Genomic DNA, 18,116 nt, shown 5'->3' with positions numbered 1-18,116 from the left:
GAACAGTACTCAGACTCAGGGGGGCCTCAGATTTGCAATCCCAGTCCTGATGACATATCACATCAACACACACAAAAAAAAAAAAAAAAAAAAAGATTTCTTCATTTAGAAAAGAGTAGAAAACTCTGAGGTTAGGGATTTAGGTACTTAGCTGTAACTCCCATTCAGCTGTTTTGAATTTTACATGAAATAGTAGTTAACACAGTTCAAAACTCATCCTTCCCACTTAGAGCAACCTAAATTTACAAAGTTTTATTAATTTGCTGTCCTAAATAAATTGAAATCCCTTTTTGTACCATGATAACTCCCAGGAAGAGCTACAACCCACAGTCATGCTTTGGTTAGGACATAAGCCTGACCACTGGAAGCATTCCCTGCCACAAGATCTTTCCTGGGTAAATTCTCCACTCACAGGCTATTTTGTAACAGAAAGGGGCATGACTTCCTTTGTCAGTGTCAGTGGGAGTATGTCTTTCTCAGTCTTAGAAGGAAACTCAGGCCAGTGTCTCTGATTCTGATTACAAATATTCTGCACCTCCAATTTTGCACCTTGCACAAATCTTAGGCATTTAGGTCCTCTCTTTACCATGAATCACTTTGTATATACATCTCATGGTAGCATGGCTATTTCTAGCTCAGATAAGTGTAGTATATATGAAAAGCAGATATACAGTCTAGGCCTGAAGGTCAGTAAACTGCAGAGAAATCTTGATACAGCCAGACCTGCAACCTGGTAGCAAAAGTCTTCTAGATTATATCCTCAAGCAGAATGCAAAACAGGTCTCAGAAGTTGACCAACCTTTATTATCACTGTGAAACTATTAACACTGAATCAGCAAGGAACGAGAAAGACCCAAAAGAAAGACCATCCTGAAATTCCTAAGAGAAAACAGTCACTTTAAATGTACTTTGCTTTTAATATCAATGACAATAAAGAGCTATGCAGAAACGAGCCAAAATCATTTGCATCAAAAGCCAACAATTAGAATTCTCTACAACTTATAAAGCAATTTTGAAGTGGGAAGGAAAAAAGAAAGAAGAACAGGGTTGGGGTTTTGGCACATTAGGATAGTCTCATCAGAACAGTAGATCCTCCCATAAATATTTTAATTACTTCCGTTTGCATTTCATATTAATGTTGTCATGTAAGCTTTCCCTCCTATGAGGCATGGCCCCATAAATTATGGATATTTTCACCTTCCCTGTTCTGAAGAAGAAAAATGGAGACAACTTCTTATGTCTTGCTTTTAAGTCTTTTTTCTTATGGGACAACTCTCAACCTAGCTCCACCAATTTTGTCCGCACTTTCCCTCCTTTCATTAGGCTGAAGGATGTCAGCTCCAGAAAGCATCAAAGCCACAAAGATGACAGAAAATTTCTCTGTTCCATGCAAGTGTCACACAAGGCCTGAGCACACCATCAAGGACAATCAACTTTATTCTTAAACAAACTGCCTGGAAACTGAGGACTTAAATCCCCAGTCTAATAAAATTAATGCTTTTGGTTTGGTCCTGGGACAGTAAATGTAAGTGGTACTCTTGAGAAGTGGAAGCAGAACTTGGCCGAATATCTTGTGATCACCTATCATCCAAATAGAGACACCAAACACAAGGAAACTTCCAGTGAACAGTTTAGAACTGAAGTATGAGCAACTTTTCAGTTATATATGTCTACCAACTGGAGCACACATTCTTTTCCCCTCATTGACCTCAAGAATTTTGCCTCTAGCTCCAGCTGAAGAAAGAATAGGTCCTGAAAATTTGCTGTCTATGACTAAATCCCAGGTCTTAATCTCTGAAGCAAATGACCACTTTAAATTTAATCTCATTAGGATCAAAATTTCCTTTCCTTTCAAACAATCAAGTCTGGTTAGGGAAGTGTCCTTGATCATAAGCCGCTTTCATGAAATGAAGGGTATTTATTGTTTTATTACTCTGTAATTTGTTTACATTAATCTGCATCTATGTACGAACAAATACTGTGTCCTATTTGTCTCTGCATCCACACCCAGAGCAGTTGCCTGTAAACAGCAGCAGGGTCAGCTGATCCCTAGCCAGCCCAGGATGATGAAGGGAAGGAGCCTGCTCTGGCTGTTTGTTTGCTGCAGCCAGAAGGAGCAGGTAGCATCGCTCCCTGCTGCCAAGAAGCCGAGGCTCACGCTGAGGGCACTCTCCTGGGAGCCCAGCGCTGTCAGCTTGAATAGACCCTCAGCCTTGGGGTAGAACTGAACCTACAGCTGAACTTCATACTGGACCAGTTCCTAAGACACCAGCATGGGAATCCTGCACTGCTGTTTTTGTTAGCAAATGTTAACTAAACTTTTCCAACCTTTGCTGAAGTCAGATACGGCCTTTACTACTTAACGGCAATTGGAGTATGGCAGAACATAAGCAAAGGGATATAAAACTGTTTTTCTACCCTGGTGGATGTGATCAGATTACAAGTATGATAAACCATTATCTGCCAAAGAATACAAGCTAGAGACAACAAGAAGTCAAAAGATTGAGAAAAAGACTGGCAAGATTTAGGAAAATACTTTAAATTAGATGGGAAAATCACAAAAATTACTAACTTAGCACTACTTTCAAATTTTTGGTAAGTTCCAAGTCAAACAAACGATATAATTAAAATAGTCATTTTTTCAAATGAAAAGCAAACTCACAGTTATGTAGTTTCTGACATTCTCTTGACACCCTTGGGTACTTTAAGAATATACTACTTGCTCAGAAAAGGCAGATGGGAAAACAGCTTTCTCTCATCTAAACATTCTAAATTAGGTGAGGTACACAAATTTTTTGAACTAATTCTGGTGAGGACTAGGAGCCAGTTTAGAAAAAAAAACAGACCTGTCTGGCACAGCATGTTGGTAGCAAATATATCAACAAGGAATTTACTCCCCAATAGTCAGATTTGCTCAAATCTAAACAGAGACTAGACTGACACCAACAATTAGGAGAAAGTGACCATAATCAGTTGCTTCTGTTAAGCCCAAGTATCTGCCAAAAAAAGGTATCTGACAGAATACAATGCATGTGCACCATGGAAACTGCTGGGTGTTAAATCAGTCAAACTGGGGAAAATATTTCCAGCCTCTAAGAAATTCTGTACAGCATCTGTCAGGTAAATCTTAACAGAAAACCATGTTTACTAAGATTAGCAGAGTCACCTGGGTTATCTCAAGCAAGGGAGTCATATCAGTAATTCAGGAAACCAACACACAGCTCCTGTTTTTGCAAACATCTACCCTAGAAATGAGGATGCAAGACTTGCTGTCATTAAGGTGCAATAGTATTTCTAAGTAACACCACAAAACTCCAGCAGAGGGAATCCAGGGAAAACCTCTGGCTACCAGACAGTCCACCAAAAGCACCAGGCATGTAAGACAGAGCCATGATTCAGACTCCAGCAGCACCAGTGCACGCAGAGCAGCTGCAGGCCGTTCCAAGAGCTTCTGCTTCTGAGCTCCTGCCCCCAGCTGCCCACTGCCCTTCACCCAGAAGCCTGATACTTCCTAACAGCTGAGCTGCAGCAGCCTGCTCTGCACACCCAGCACCCTCCTCCCTGCCTGCTGCACACAGGTTATTTCCCCAACAGAGCTATAGGGTCTGATTGTTTTTCTCCCAGCCATTGCTGAGATTTCCCAGAAGGAAGATACTACTTCTGCATGAAGCAAGAGCTCTTTATTCCCACTGCATTGTAAGTTTCACAAGAGCTTAGATGCAAGATGCCCCTAATCAAATAAGCAGCTCTTTCTCTAGAAAAAAAAGCCCCATATATTAATTAAGATACAATAAAAAAACCAGATATCCACCCATTTCAAGGTTCAAAAGACCAACTGGAAAGACACCTGAAATAATAGAAAAAAAGGTGCTTAAAAAAGCCAACAAGGCCAGTCACCACAAAGTCACCCAAGAATATCATCACCTTAGGCAGCCCTCCTTTCACTAAGGAAAACCACCTCCTCATGGCCAGCTGCTGTGCTCGAGCAAAAGCCCAGCAGCCATCAGGCATGGTCTGAGAAGTGCCCAGATGAAACCAGTCACTCCAGGTTCACCAGGATCAATGACAGCTTCCCAACAGCCATACGGCAAGCCATGGTGAGGTGGAGACAAGTCTCAGGAAACACCTCAAGGATACGTGACCAACAATGGTCAACACGAACAGCTCTCCTTCTCCACCAACACCACGATGTCTGAAGGCATGGAGGGTAAAACCCCTCCTGCTCTGCGTCCTCACAGCTTGTTGTGGGACTCCTGCAGCCTTGCTCTGTTCCAGGCCAGAAGTGGCCATTACAGCCCAGCCAGCCCCAGCAGCTCCCTCCACCCACGGGGGGTGGGCCAAAAGACTGCACAGAGCTTATGAAGTCATCCTCTCAACTCGAGTTCAAATGGACGTTCTGTAGATCACACAGAGATTCACAACCTAACATTTATACAAGCCACTCTTTACTCCCCTCGGAGCCTCTGAAGCTTTCAAAAAAAGCTGAAAGATAAAAGCAGATGGAAGAAGGAAGCTGGCAAGTCAGCTGGCACTAATGAATGCTTAAGACTGAACAGAGTTATGAATCTTTCAAATATTATAACAAATGTTCAACTCCAAAATGCTCCTCTTGTGAAAATTGCTTTTCAAAAATGATCACACAGCCTATTCCATTTGTCAGAAAGGAAGCTGAGGATAGAGCCGCAAATCATTGTCTTATGGTGGTGTTCTTCCTTCAGGTTAAGGGGTCTCCAATACATCCAAGTCAAAGATATCCCAAAAGCAAATACTCCGTGATCACCAAGTGAAATACTTAACTCTAACTGACGCAGAACTGAGCATTTCATCTATAGAGGTTATAAAACTCAAACCTATCTTTTGTAATAGCAATAAACAATTCTACAAGCCACGTTAACAATTAAACTACCATTATCTTCATTTTTATTTGAAAGACCCTATCTTTTCATAGAATTAATGCCATTTGTAAAGAATGGGTCAATATGAATACTTTATGACTTTGCTAAGACAAATACAGCTCCCCGTAATACTCCATTTTGAAGAGGCAGCCTTTAATCCACACAACTAGTACAAGATCACTTGTATTAAAATCCTACCTGTAGTCTTAGTTTTATAAATATATATATAAATTCACAGCACAATTCTTTAGTTTAGGAAGATTTTAATTCGAATCAATTTTAAATAAGAGTATGAAAAGCTTTCCAGCACTGGTAAGATTTAAGTAACACAACCCTACAGGTATTCTCCATGTAACTGAAGACAACTGTTACAATATTCACAGATTAAGCTATTAAATGGGTAAACTGCTATTTGTTAGCAGTCAATAGCTAACAACCAGCAACAGCTTAGCCTAAGAGAATGTAAAGCAAATTTAAAAAAAGGCAAAACATAATGTGATGTAAAGCAAATCAAAGCAAAATTTTTGCTACTACCAAGTTAAAACACCCCAGCACTGCTCCCAGACACACTCAGGGCACTAGGAGGGCTGAGGGTTGGCCAATGCCTGGCTTCCCCAGTGACTTTGCTCCAGGAAAACCAGACCGAGTCAGCTGGAACACGACATGACCTTTCAGGAGGAAGAGCTAAAAGGGAGAACTAAAAATAAAGCATGTTTTACATTATCAACTTGAAGTTTGTTTCTATATTAAAAATTAGAAAACAAACCAATACATTTTTATGACATTTTAAAGTCCGTGTAGCTTGAACTATTTCTTAAAAAAAAATCTGTTAATAATTCAATCTGCCTATAACTCAAGGGTGTACATTCTCAAAGTATCAACAGAGCAAGTATGAAAATGGAATTTAAAACATTCCTTGCTCATCTCAGAAGTAGCATTTCAAAACAATTCTGAAGCCGCCTTTTTTTTTTTTAAGAAGTTCTTAAAGGCAGAACATAAATATATGCATGTGTATATAATACACACACACACTGTAGTGATAAGCTGAGTGGTGTGGTTGACACAACTGAAGGATGGGATGCAATCCAGGGGGACCTGGACAAGCTCCAGGAGCAGGTCCATGGGAATCTCCTGAGTTTTAACAAGACCGAGTGCTGGTGCTGCAGCTGGGTCAGGACAATCCCACGTATCAGCACAGGCTGGGGATGAACAGATGGAGACCAGCCCTGCCCAGAAGGACTTGGGGGTGCTGCTGGGTGAGAGGCTGGACATGACCCAGCCATGAGCACTGGCAGCCCAGAGAGCCAAGTGTGTCCTGGGCTGCATCCAGAGCAGCGTGGGCAGCAGGGAGAGGGAGGGGATTCTGCCTCTCTGCTCTGCTCTGGTGAGACCCCACCTGCATTGCTGCATCCAGCTCTGAGGTCTCAGCACAGGAAGGACATGGACCTGCTGCAGTGAGCCCAGAAGAGAGACCACCAAGATGATCAGAGAGATGGAGCACCTCTCCTGTGGGGAAAGGCTCAGAGTGTCAGGGCTGGCCAACCTGGAGAAGAGAAGGCTTTGGGCTGACCTAATTATGGCCTTCCAGTAGCTGAAGGGAGCCTGTAAGAAAGCTGGAGAGGGGCTTTTTACACAATCATGTGGTGACAGAACAAGGGGAAATGGCTTCAAACTGAAAGAGAACAGGTTAAATTCAATACCAGGAAAAAATTCTGTACTGTGAGGGTGGTGAGTGACTGGCACACAGGTTGCCCAGAGAAGCTGCGGATGCCCCACCCCTGGAAGTGCTGAAGGTCAGGTTGGATGCGGCAATAACCTATTTAGTGGAAGCTGCCCCTGTCCATGGTGGGGGTACAGGCTTGGAATTAGGTGATCTTTAATGTCCCTTCCATCCCAGGCCTTTCTATGAGTCTATGAAACCAAACAAACAAAAATGCAAGCAGTCAGCACTGTGTGACCAAGGGGCTTTCCACTGATGTGAGATGGGAAGCGCTAGAGCAGAGTGCTATCAGTTTTTAAAGTAAATTAAAGCACATAACAATAAGAGCATGCCTGGACAAAGTGTGCTATCAGTTTCAAAATAAATTAGCATACAATATGCAAAATGGCCTCTGATACCAATTTTCTCCGGGCAAATAAATTGTCCTTAGTATTTCTAAATTGGGGAGGGTTCTTAACCAAGGCTTGTTACACTCTTTTTCATGTGTATTTACTATTTATGTGGACTGCATACCACTATTTATGCTATAGTGGACTACAGTCACCACTGACCTGCTTAAAACAGCAGATCCAACAACAAAAAGCAAGATGGAGACTAAGTCTGTTAACATCAATCACACCCTAAATGCTAAATGTATTATTAAACACATTCAGGTATCTTTCCATTCAGGTTCTGAGCACTGGTCCTTTGGGTCTCACAAAAGAGAAGTAAGTAAGTCCTTTCAAAAGTTGAGGTGTTTTTCTAAAAACCATTTCATTCAGCACTATCATTTTCCCCATCACCAGTACTATAGCTCTTCTGTTCTAAAAAACTCAAAACCAACAAATAAAGGTTTTAGCATGTTATACCCCACAGAAAATAAACTAAGACTCTATTAGAAATTTTTGGTAATATTCAATAAATGATTCCTCACAATAGCATTTGATCCACTATGCATTAGTGAACTAAGATGACCATTAATATTTCAATTAAGGAAAATAAGCAAATATTTTTGGTTTTATCATTTCAATTTTAATACAATTTAAAAAAAAAGGTAAATGTTATGCACGGTAATGTTTATTAAACAATCACATTTTATTTAAGCATTAAAATGCAGCAGTCTGGAAAAGCTGCCAGAAACAATGTTTGGCTTCAGAAAAGGCGATTATGAAATTACTTCCAATAAAATTCAAATACTCTCTTGTCTGTTGATTAGATGAATGCTTTAGACTGGAAAGAACAAAAAGTGCAAATCAGCTGAATGTTACTTTCAAAAGTAAAGTCTTAGTGTCCTACAAGCAATTACTGAAAGGCCTCACCTCAATCTTCATGATAAAGGACAAAATCCTCCAATTCCTACACAATTATAATTTACTGTAACATTTCAAGCAATGCAACATTATTACTAAAACAAAATTAATTCCAAAATATAACTGCAGTATTCTGCCTACCATGAGCACCTCTTTCCTTTTTTTTTTTTTTTTTTTTTAATTCTAATTTGCTTGACATGAGATGGCATGAAATACAATCTTACTGGAAAACTGGAAACTTACATGGAACAATGCAGTTAAACCACTTATAGGAACATGTTCTAGCTTTAGTTAACTTATACCTAAACATACTACTTTACATGAAAGTATTCATATTGTGGTATTCTGTTTCTGCTGATACACTTTGAGCAAAGTGACTCGTCACAGAATAGGTAAATGTTGACCTTCAGTTTAGTTTTTTGTGCGTCTTTATGGGAGGACTTGGGAAGAAATGGACAAAGGTAAGATAGATGGGCATATTTTAGGCATTTAGAAATTTTACTTCTTTTTAAATTCAACATAACAATTCAGTGGCAGTTTGAAATAAAAACAGAGTACCTTTCTGGCTCCTAAATCACTTCAGAATCGCATCATATGCAAAGATAATGAAAAACGCTGTAATTATCATCTTATAAGGGCTGTAAGAATACACTAGCAATTTTCAATTTGTTCTTGTAAAAATCTTTTAAAACACTGTGGAAACATGTTCTTATATGTGGGTACTGCTGCTTGAAACTGAACAGTTGGTCAACATCCAGACAACTATCAACAATCTTGCAAAAGCAAAGCAGCTTATAAGCATAATAAACAAATGGTCATTTTGCTAAAATTGAGACCTAATTTAGTAATTTGTAGAATGACTCTTTCAAACTGTGCAACACAAAATAATGTAGCCAACAGTAACATACAGGTACACCATTTAATATTTATTATATGCATTTTATATACATTATTTTTCAACAGCTGTACTTTTGCTATGTGGTACAATCTTAAAAATTTGCTGATTCATAGTTTGTAAAACAGAAACCTTACAAAACTCATCAAAACTCGCAAACTGATCAGAAAAGTTTTGTGGAAGACTAGAAAAAATACTTTTTTGTATTAATCATGCATTACACAAACAAAATTTTTAGTTACATCATAAACTGAAGCACATCTGAAAAATAAAATAAAAGCAGGGAATAACTAGTCAAAACACAGCAGATTTATGAATCTTGAATTAACTACGTTTGTATTCTATTTGAAATGCAAATAAAAATAATTCTCACTCCAAAGGTTTTGAAACAAGATTGGTTTTTTGGAATCAATTCCACTCCAGGTACTTAACCAGAGGAAAAAGAATTTCTTGGTTTGCAACTTTAGAATTATCAAATGTCCCATTTTCTCATTATTTTAGACTGTTCAAAGAGTGCCATAACAGATATACAGGGCCCTTTAACACACTACATAAAAGGATATAAAGACCAACAAAAAGTGAAATAAATAACAATAGGCCATTAGCAAGATGGGTAATCCTTGATAAATAAACTCGTAAATACAGTAAGATGTACAAAATATCACATAGTGATAGGATGCCAAGATTAATTTTTTTTTAAGAGTTCATTCAGGGGTGTTAACCCCTCTGTGTTTCATTAGAACACATTTTACAGTCCTTTATTTATGAAGACAGTTATGCGATGATGATGAATTAGCATCCTTAAGCAAGGACTTAGCTGAGCTGTATTAGGCAAAAGAAGGGAAGATTGTGGTTACACGGCAGCGGGTCAGTGAGATCTCTGTGTTTTAGGGTTCTATAATGCAGAAAAACATTATCAATACAATCTTGAGCACTGTTGTGACAGGCTAAATATATAAAAAGACTTATAAAAACTAGAATTTTATCCAAACATTTTGTGCAACTAATGCTAAAATATTTTAAGTTAAATTTCCTTTTCTTTAAAGCAAAATAAAAGTTTAAAAGGGGAATCTGTGGCATTCAACTGATAAACAGAAGATTACTAAGAGATGAAAAGAAAGCTATTCTTGGAGCTCACTTCCCCCCACAAGAGCACCACATTCCTAACCCTAAGGCAGCACACAGAGTCCAAAATAAAAGTCTTTTGTAAGATCAGACTCCACGTTTGCTTAAAGACACCTAAAGAACAGACATACGCTCAGTTCATATCCAGTCAAGGCTACAAATACTGGTTTTCTTTTTTGTATTTGTCCCCACCCCCCCAAATACAGTAATTACAGTTAAATGAATGAGCCTGACATTGTTCAGGATGTGGTGACTTTTCACCAACTTACACCTGCCCCAATTAAGAGCCTTCACCCAGGCAGATCAGATGTAGTGTCTTATTGGTAACCTTACAATTGATGGCAGTGACGCATTCCCTCTTTTTTGTCCAAACAGACCTGCTGTTATGATGCAGGTTTGTTCTGCTATGTCACACAAATACTTTGGCAAGGGCATCAGCTCCTGCACTGGCAATATATGCTTTTGAAGGATGAAATGCTACATCATAAATTGATTCATCCAGCTTTTTCCTATGAGCTGTTATTTCTTGCACACAGGTCTTGCTGTCCAAATTCCACAACCTAATGGAACAATCATGGCCTGTTTAGGAAAGAAAGAAAGGAAAAAGACAAAAGATAAGGTTATATTTGTCAGAAATTCAGTTCATCATAAATGCAAAATTTATACAGAACATAGAGAATATGAAAAAACCCCTTACTTCCAGACATTAAATAGATTCCATTAGGATCTACAGCTAGACTTGTGACAGCATCCAAGTGAGCAACCATAGAATGGATCATTTTACCTAAAAGAAAAATAAACAGTAAATTTCCTGTGAAGTATTGATTATTTGAAAAAAACCAACCCATCCCTATTAAATGCAATATAAGATAACATGCTTATTTAGATTCCGGTAATATTTGAATGGTCCTTCTCCATTAGAAATCACGAAGTTTCAACTGCAGACTCTTATATAAACATAAGGGTAAACGACATACGACTCTCAAAAAAGTATTGTCATTGTAAGCAATCTTTTTATCCACTTGACATCTTTATTGGCAGCAACAACAATGAAGACCTAAAATGACTGGGTGAGAACCTCAATTTTTAGTCCCTGAAATGTCCTAATAACTGCCCCAGTAGGAGAGAGTGTTGATGAAGCTTATGAAACAAGACTTACTTAGCCATATCAATGGTCCATCTATCTCTGTCACTGCTAAGAGAGAAAAATAAGGCAACTATAGGCAATACTTGCCCAAAATACTCTCCAGCTTCTAACAATTAACTGTTTGGTTATGCCACAAACCAGAAGGGTTAACTCTGCATTCGACTACTCTTAATGCATTTCTTTTCGCTGACCTCTGTTCCCGGACACTTAATAACATCTTTTAGCACCTCATTATGCTTTTTGGAAGGTGTTCTGGAATGTTTAACTGCACAGAAGAACCACCACCTCCTTTCTGTTTTGAGCCTATCACCTGTTGGGGATTAGCAACTGAACCTCAGTTCACATGTTGAAAAAGAGAGCAAATAAATCCCTGTAAGACCACGACCAACAAGAAGTATATCAGCTTTGTTCAGTTGTTCGTCTTCCTGAAGAATCTCAGTCTATTTAGTTTCTAAGATTCTTACTGAAGAAGCTCAAAGCTACTGAAGATCTTCAATCACCTTTTTAATCATTGTCTGAAACATATTAATTTGGCTATATCCCTTTTGAGACAAGGAAGACTTCATACAAAGTATTCATACAAAGGTATTAAAAATGTTCCCTTTTGCTTTCGATTCCTTTCCCCCCTTCTAATATGGATTTTGCTATTGTGACTGCTAAGCAACAAACTGGTATTTTTATCCAACCTCTTATTATAACTCCAAAGTTCTACTTTGAATAAGAACAGTCAGCCCAGTGATTATTATTTTTTATTACAATGTTTATTTTTCCTTACATGTATCATCTCACATTTATCCACATGGAATTTAATTTGCCTGCTTTTATGTCTATTAAGATCTCCAGTTCTTCCTTGTCAGCCTTCATGTTTAATAACCTAAATTAATGAATGTCAGTTAACTGCCAATATACTGTTCTCTGTTCAGATGGCTCATTACGTTGAACTACTGCTGATCTCTCCAGACCCACCAATATTTTATTCCACAAAAAGACCATTTACTTCTACCCTCTGTTTCCTGTCTTTGACCCAATTATTTTTTCATGCAGATTTTTTCCTTATTCTTTGTTTCTTGAAGTAATAAATATTAATTTCAGCAACATCAACACAATGCATTTAATGACCACAATTCAAATACATATGTCATGGCAGGTGCAAAGAGGAAAAAACGTCCAGCTTTTTGCTTTCAAAAACAAAAACCCCAGGAACACCATCCCCTACTGGGCCCCAAATCAAACACACTTTAAATGGGGGTTTTGCACGTGCTTACTTTAAGTGAGCCTGATTTTTTTTTTTTTTTTCTTCCAACTTCGATAGGATAACATGTAGGAAGTGACAGGTAATTTCACAAACCGGAAGTTTAATTTTGCTCTTACAATTATTCCAACATTTTTGTCATGACAGACAGTGCAGTTTTCCCCTACAGCCTTCTTTACCTTCGTTTTTCCAGATCCTTTTCTGTTTTATAAACTTAATCAACAACTTAAGTATAACACAGGATTTCATTACCACAATGAATTCCGGGTTATTTCTTGCCCTAACAGGTACTAAGCCATCTTTTTTAGTACTTTCAACTACCAGTTGCAAAACGTAACTGACACATGCTTAGAGTTAAAAGCATGGAAATGATGAAAAAAGGAACAAAGCAAACGTACTCTACAATTAAAGACCATTTTCTTGTCCCTCACAACTCTCTCTGCCTGTTTTGAGAGTGTTTTCTGACTTTTGAAGTCGCAATTGCAACACATATCACTATTTCACAGAGAAGGTACTGAAAAGGTTTAATCTTAGAAATACCAGAAGTTCTGTTTTGTGTAAGACTACATGACTAGTAAGTTTTCTACAAATGGATTGCCCCCATCTCATCCAGATTTCTTTAAACATATTCATATGCACAGCTTAGGTTCTCTTTATCCTTACCCGTTTTGTTGTCAAAAAATTTGATGTGTCTATCTTCATGTGCTGTGATAGTTACAGGAAGTGTGGGATGACTTACTACCTTGTTAATATGATTATTTGATTGTACACCTGAAAATAAAATAAAAGAATATTCATTTGCCTTAAAGAAAATGTTAAAGTGACAGTATTTTAGCATTACACTTTACCATATTAACTAATATTAGGTAAACAACATTTTAGGACCAACGGATCTCCTAAGAAATAAAGCTTCTTGCTTTACAGGATGGGGCAAAGTGAGGCAGACTCTAGCCAAAGTACTGTAAGGTTAAAGCTTACAAGTAGTTTACACCCATGAAAGACTCTTGAGAGATAAAACCGAGCAAGTACGGCAGGGCAGCACTAGCCAAGTAGAAACAAACTGTAGCATGTGTAATATATGTTCAGCACACAGCTCTTACACCTCCACATCAAAAAATATTTAGCGGGGGGGGAGAAAAAAAGACAGAGTCACAGAATGGTTTGGGTTGGAACGGACACCTTCTACTAGATCAGAGAATCCAAATAACCGAAGTCAACCTAACCTCTTAGATTCTATCAGATATATGTGTGTCTTCAATTTCAACTTAAACAATGAATGGTTTAAAATCTCTTTAGCAGTCTACAAGATACCCTTTAAAAAAAAAAACTTTCTCATCTTGGTATCCCAATTGCTGTGCCTTATTTTTCTTGATTCCATTTAAAAGTTTCTCTTCAGACTAGAAAAGGTATTTCTCCAAATTGTGATGTTCCTTCTCACTTCAATGTCAGGCTTTGCACGAGGTATCTGTAAGATAGCTTTTACACAGTTTTGCAACCTGTGGCGAAGTCTGTAAGTTCAATTATTAAGTAAACTAGACTAATTAGAGGGGAGAAGCAAATTCTCCCGTTGCACTATTCTTTTAGATCACATTTTATAGAAAGGAATGAGCAGGAACTGGAGGCTTTCCTTACGAACCACTTTAGGAGGTTCACGAAAAGTCTCATCTATCTAGAGTTTCATCAGACACATGCAATTAATTCTTAATGAGCTACCTCTCTGTAACACTTTATTTGTAGCAACAAGATTTCTAAAGAGTTCCACAAGAAACTGTGCTTAATCCCAACATGAGCAGAATTCTACCCTAAACTAAATACTCTGTTTAATACACCTATTATTCACCTACTTGTCTTAATATCCTCCATGTCAAGGCTATATGATGAAAAATGTGGTTTAATGAACAAAGCAGACAATTGAATCTTAAAAAATCTTAGAGAACAGTAACTGTCACTTTCACTATCTCTAACTACTTTCAAATCCTGTTAATAGTCATAAAATGGCTTGGGTGGAAGGGATCTTAAATATCATCTAGTTCCAATTTCCCCTGCAACAGGGCACCATTCACTAAACCAGACTGTTTAAAGCCACATTCAACCTGGCCTAGAACACTTCCCAGAGACAGAGCATCCACAATTTCTCTGAGCAACCTCTGCCAGCGCCTCACCACTCTCACAGTAAAGAACTTGTTCCTAATAACTAATCTAAACCTACTCTCTTTCAGTTTGAAGCCATTCCCCCTTGTCTTGTCACCATATGCCCTTGTATCAACAAGTTCCTCTCCAAGTTTCTTGTAGGCTCCTTTAGGTACTGAAAGATCACGATAATGTCTCCCAAGAACCTTCTCCAGACTGAACAACCCCGACCCTTTCAGCCTGTCTTCACAGGAGAGGTGTTCCAGCTCTGGAATCACCCTCACGGCCTTGCTCTGGACTCAGTCCAACAGCTGGGACCCCAGGGATGGACGCAGCACTCCAGGCAGGGTCTCACAAGACCAGAATAGAGGGGCTGAAACACCTTTCCACAGTGTTTGTTCCAAGCATCTTTAAGCATCTAACCATCTTTCAAACTGAATGATGCAGAAGAAGAGTAAAATTTTTTTTATTTACTACACCATACAATGAGGTACCATATAATATAACAGGTACCTCATCCAAGATGGCTATTTATTATGGAAGAGCTCTACTTACCAGATTCTACTTGTGATGAAAACATTACCACTGACTGGGATGTTTCTAAATCATAGATGACTGTGCTGCCAGTGTTAAAAGATGCCACCATATGAGCAGGGTCACAACCTATGAAGTCGACTGATGTGGGTATTCCATGCTCTAGAAAGAGCGAAAAATATCTTTAGAAAGATCAAAACACTTTAAAAATTCCTGACAGTTTAAACATTTAAGCTCATACTTCAAAGAAGAAATTTGCACCTTTCTTTAAAGTAATGCTACAGCACCATGATTATTTTATTACAAGTTCCTCCTTTAGCTCTGTTACCCAGTTTGGATAAATGGAGATAATGAGCCTGGATGCATCATCAGCTGCCTCATAACAGATTTTCAAGACCATTGCAAAAAGTTACCTTTTTCTCCGTTGTAAGTGCAAATACAGGGAATTTTTTCCGGTGGGTTCCATAACCTAATAGTGCCATCTGCTGAACAAGAGAGTAAGTGATTCTTTACACCACTGTAAGCAAGACCCCAGACTGCATCTGTGTGAGCAATTAATGTGCCAGCTAGAACGTTTGGCTCTGGAAAAAAAAGTTCAGAAATGAAATCTTTTTAGTGAAGAAACATTAAGTATTTCTTGTACCTCAACAAATATTAAATTCCACATAAAACAGTGTATGTTGCCCCTGCCCCTCCTGTCTAAGCAACAGCTAGAATATGACACAAGTCATTTTGCACAACCACTGTCATCCTTCTCAAAAAAACCAACCAACCAGGAAAACAAACAAACAAAAACTCAAACAAAAAAAACCCTACAAAACCAAACCAGCCAACAAAAAAACCCCACAAACAACTGAAGCAACATTTATCTTAGTTTTCTGGTAAATTTCCATCAGAAGAAATAAATAACCATTAAGAAGTTGTAATTCTGGTTCAAAATTTTTTGCTTCTCAAAAATATAAGTTATGATTAATTTTTTCTTTACTGCATAAATCTCATGAATTCCTAAGTCTCCCTATTACAGTTCTACACAAAGTACATCACCAGTGCAAGTGGGAATAAATAACTAATATTTGCCACACATAAGTAGTTGAAAACACACAGTGTAGCTGATAAATGGCAGTAATATTTCAAAAAAGCTCTAATAAACATATTAACATCAAGTGGAAAAATAATGTTCAAGACAATAAGTTGTTTATCTTTTAAAAGGTACTTACCATAGGTATCATATGGATCCACATTAGGGCTAGGCATGTTCCACCACTGGATGGTTGCATCAATACCACCACTGAAACACTGTTCTCCATTGGAACTAATTGCCAATGACAATACAGGTCCACTATTCAGAGACAGAGAAAAAAGCTGATTGGTAATTGCCTATGGGAGAGAAGTGAAAATCTGGCTATCTGCTTTCAAAAAAACATCTGGATTGGCTTAAGCAGTTACAAACCTCTTCATAGAAACAATTCTATTAAAACATTTTTTAAGTCTCAACAAGTGATATCAACATCTATTAAAATAATGATAAGTAATTAACTAAAACTATGCAAATTGAAGCAATTCAAAGAACACCACCTGATTTCTCAGTGTACCTACACTACAAATGGTGAGTTTCTACAGCGTGTCTATGCCAATCTAATAGCTAGCTGTGCAGAAAGAGGTGGCTGCAGCCCCCCTCCTCTCTGGCAACGATCTTCTCATCCTACTTTAAGGAACAGATAATAACCTATGCTCCAGGAAACTGGTTCAGAAAAACAAACCTAGAAATTGTACCTTTTGGCCAAATTTAGACTCCTACTGGTTTAACTTCTTCAACCTGCTTGCTGTGATACCACACAAGCACAGGTTGTAGCCCAGGGAGAAAGAGGTATACTACTTTGGACACACTACTACCACAAGTTTAACTGTACTGTAAAACCACATCCCCAAACTAGGTGTCTGGGTCATTTGACAGCCATGCTCATGATAAAAATGAGTGCAGATAAACAAACTAGAATTACATATTTGAAGATGTTGAAAAGGAAGACTACTGGCTGAATCCACCTATATATTTGGTAAAGCGAAGAATGAAGATGGGCAGAAGGGCAATGTTGCTCAATAATTGCCTGAGGGGAAAAACAGTAAAATTACTTTGCTATATCACACTAGAAGTCATAGGGTGGGGATTAGTTCTGTATCGGAACTTTCCCAAACCTTACTTTGAATATTCACTAACAAATACACAAGTAACAGCTTAAATTTAGACAGAGATCTGGAGAATTCAATTGGTCAGTGACCCCCTGTATTACTTACAAGAACTTATATTTCAACATGAAGACAAACTGGTAACCCAATCCTGGGGAAGAGTGTTTTATGCTTTAGCTAGTAAGTGCAGAAGTAAGACATCATGTTCTATCATGTGGCGTAAGGGAAGAGGAAGCATGTGTAATTTCCTAATACAAACTATGAATTCGTTTTCTTTTTTGTTGTTTTTGAGGCCAGCACAAGAAGTGCCATCCACTTCCATGCTTATCAAGGAACTCTCTTGAAGCTTACCTGCTAACTGGGTCGGAGAGTGGATCTTTACTTATATAAGCAAAGTACTACTCTGGCTATCAACTGTGTGTTTTTATCTTGCCCTCTTATTGAAAGAAAGCAGAATTCAAAATTTGGAAGTGAAACTCAGGCAGTAATAAAGCAGTTAACACAAGCTGAAAAATCACTAAGACACAGACCTGCATCTGAAGACAGTAGCCAAGACTAGCCTCTACCTTACTCATCTTTTCCACGTATTACATATAAAATCCACAGTCCAAGACAAGTCTTAGGTGATTACATTATCATCATCTATAATCTCTCCTTTCCACTGCAGCTAAACAAATTTGCCACTTTCTTCTTGTGTTATCATTGACTCTGCAATTCATGACAGGGGCTTGCTTGGTATTAAGCTGCTTTACAAAGTATAATGGGCCTTGTCTAAACAATGTAAAAATAGTATCATTTGTGGCTTTTACACTGAAGTTTTTTATGAATACATGAGATAACAACAATATATTTATCAGCCATGAATAATGTCACTTACATGTGGGCCCTAAATGTGTAGATGGGTTCTACATCTAAAGAGGCACTCCTGAAAGAGAAAGAAGAGTT

The 18,116-nt window shown here is 38.1% G+C and overlaps 1 protein-coding gene across 5 annotated transcripts in view; it reads right to left on the bottom strand.

Moving 5' to 3' along the window:
* Nucleotides 1–8,040: 8,040 nt before the first annotated feature.
* Nucleotides 8,041–18,116, bottom strand: part of STRN3 (striatin 3) — a 62,335-nt gene continuing 52,259 nt past the window's right edge. For all 5 annotated transcript variants that reach the window (XM_032111391.1, XM_032111394.1, XM_032111393.1 and 2 more), the window contains 7 exons: nt 18,049–18,096; nt 16,205–16,326; nt 15,401–15,568; nt 15,009–15,149; nt 12,987–13,094; nt 10,622–10,708; nt 8,041–10,503 (listed from right to left, as the gene is read on the bottom strand). In XM_032111391.1, coding sequence (XP_031967282.1) covers nt 10,334–10,503; nt 10,622–10,708; nt 12,987–13,094; nt 15,009–15,149; nt 15,401–15,568; nt 16,205–16,326; nt 18,049–18,096 — 844 coding nt within the window. In that variant the 3' untranslated portion in view covers nt 8,041–10,333. The remainder of the gene's footprint in view (nt 10,504–10,621; nt 10,709–12,986; nt 13,095–15,008; nt 15,150–15,400; nt 15,569–16,204; nt 16,327–18,048; nt 18,097–18,116) is intronic.

This window comes from Corvus moneduloides, chromosome 6 (assembly GCF_009650955.1).
Source record: "Corvus moneduloides isolate bCorMon1 chromosome 6, bCorMon1.pri, whole genome shotgun sequence".
NCBI lineage: Eukaryota > Metazoa > Chordata > Aves > Passeriformes > Corvidae > Corvus > Corvus moneduloides.
Note: the sequence above shows the minus strand (reverse complement) of the source record. Positions and strands in the feature narration are given on the sequence as shown.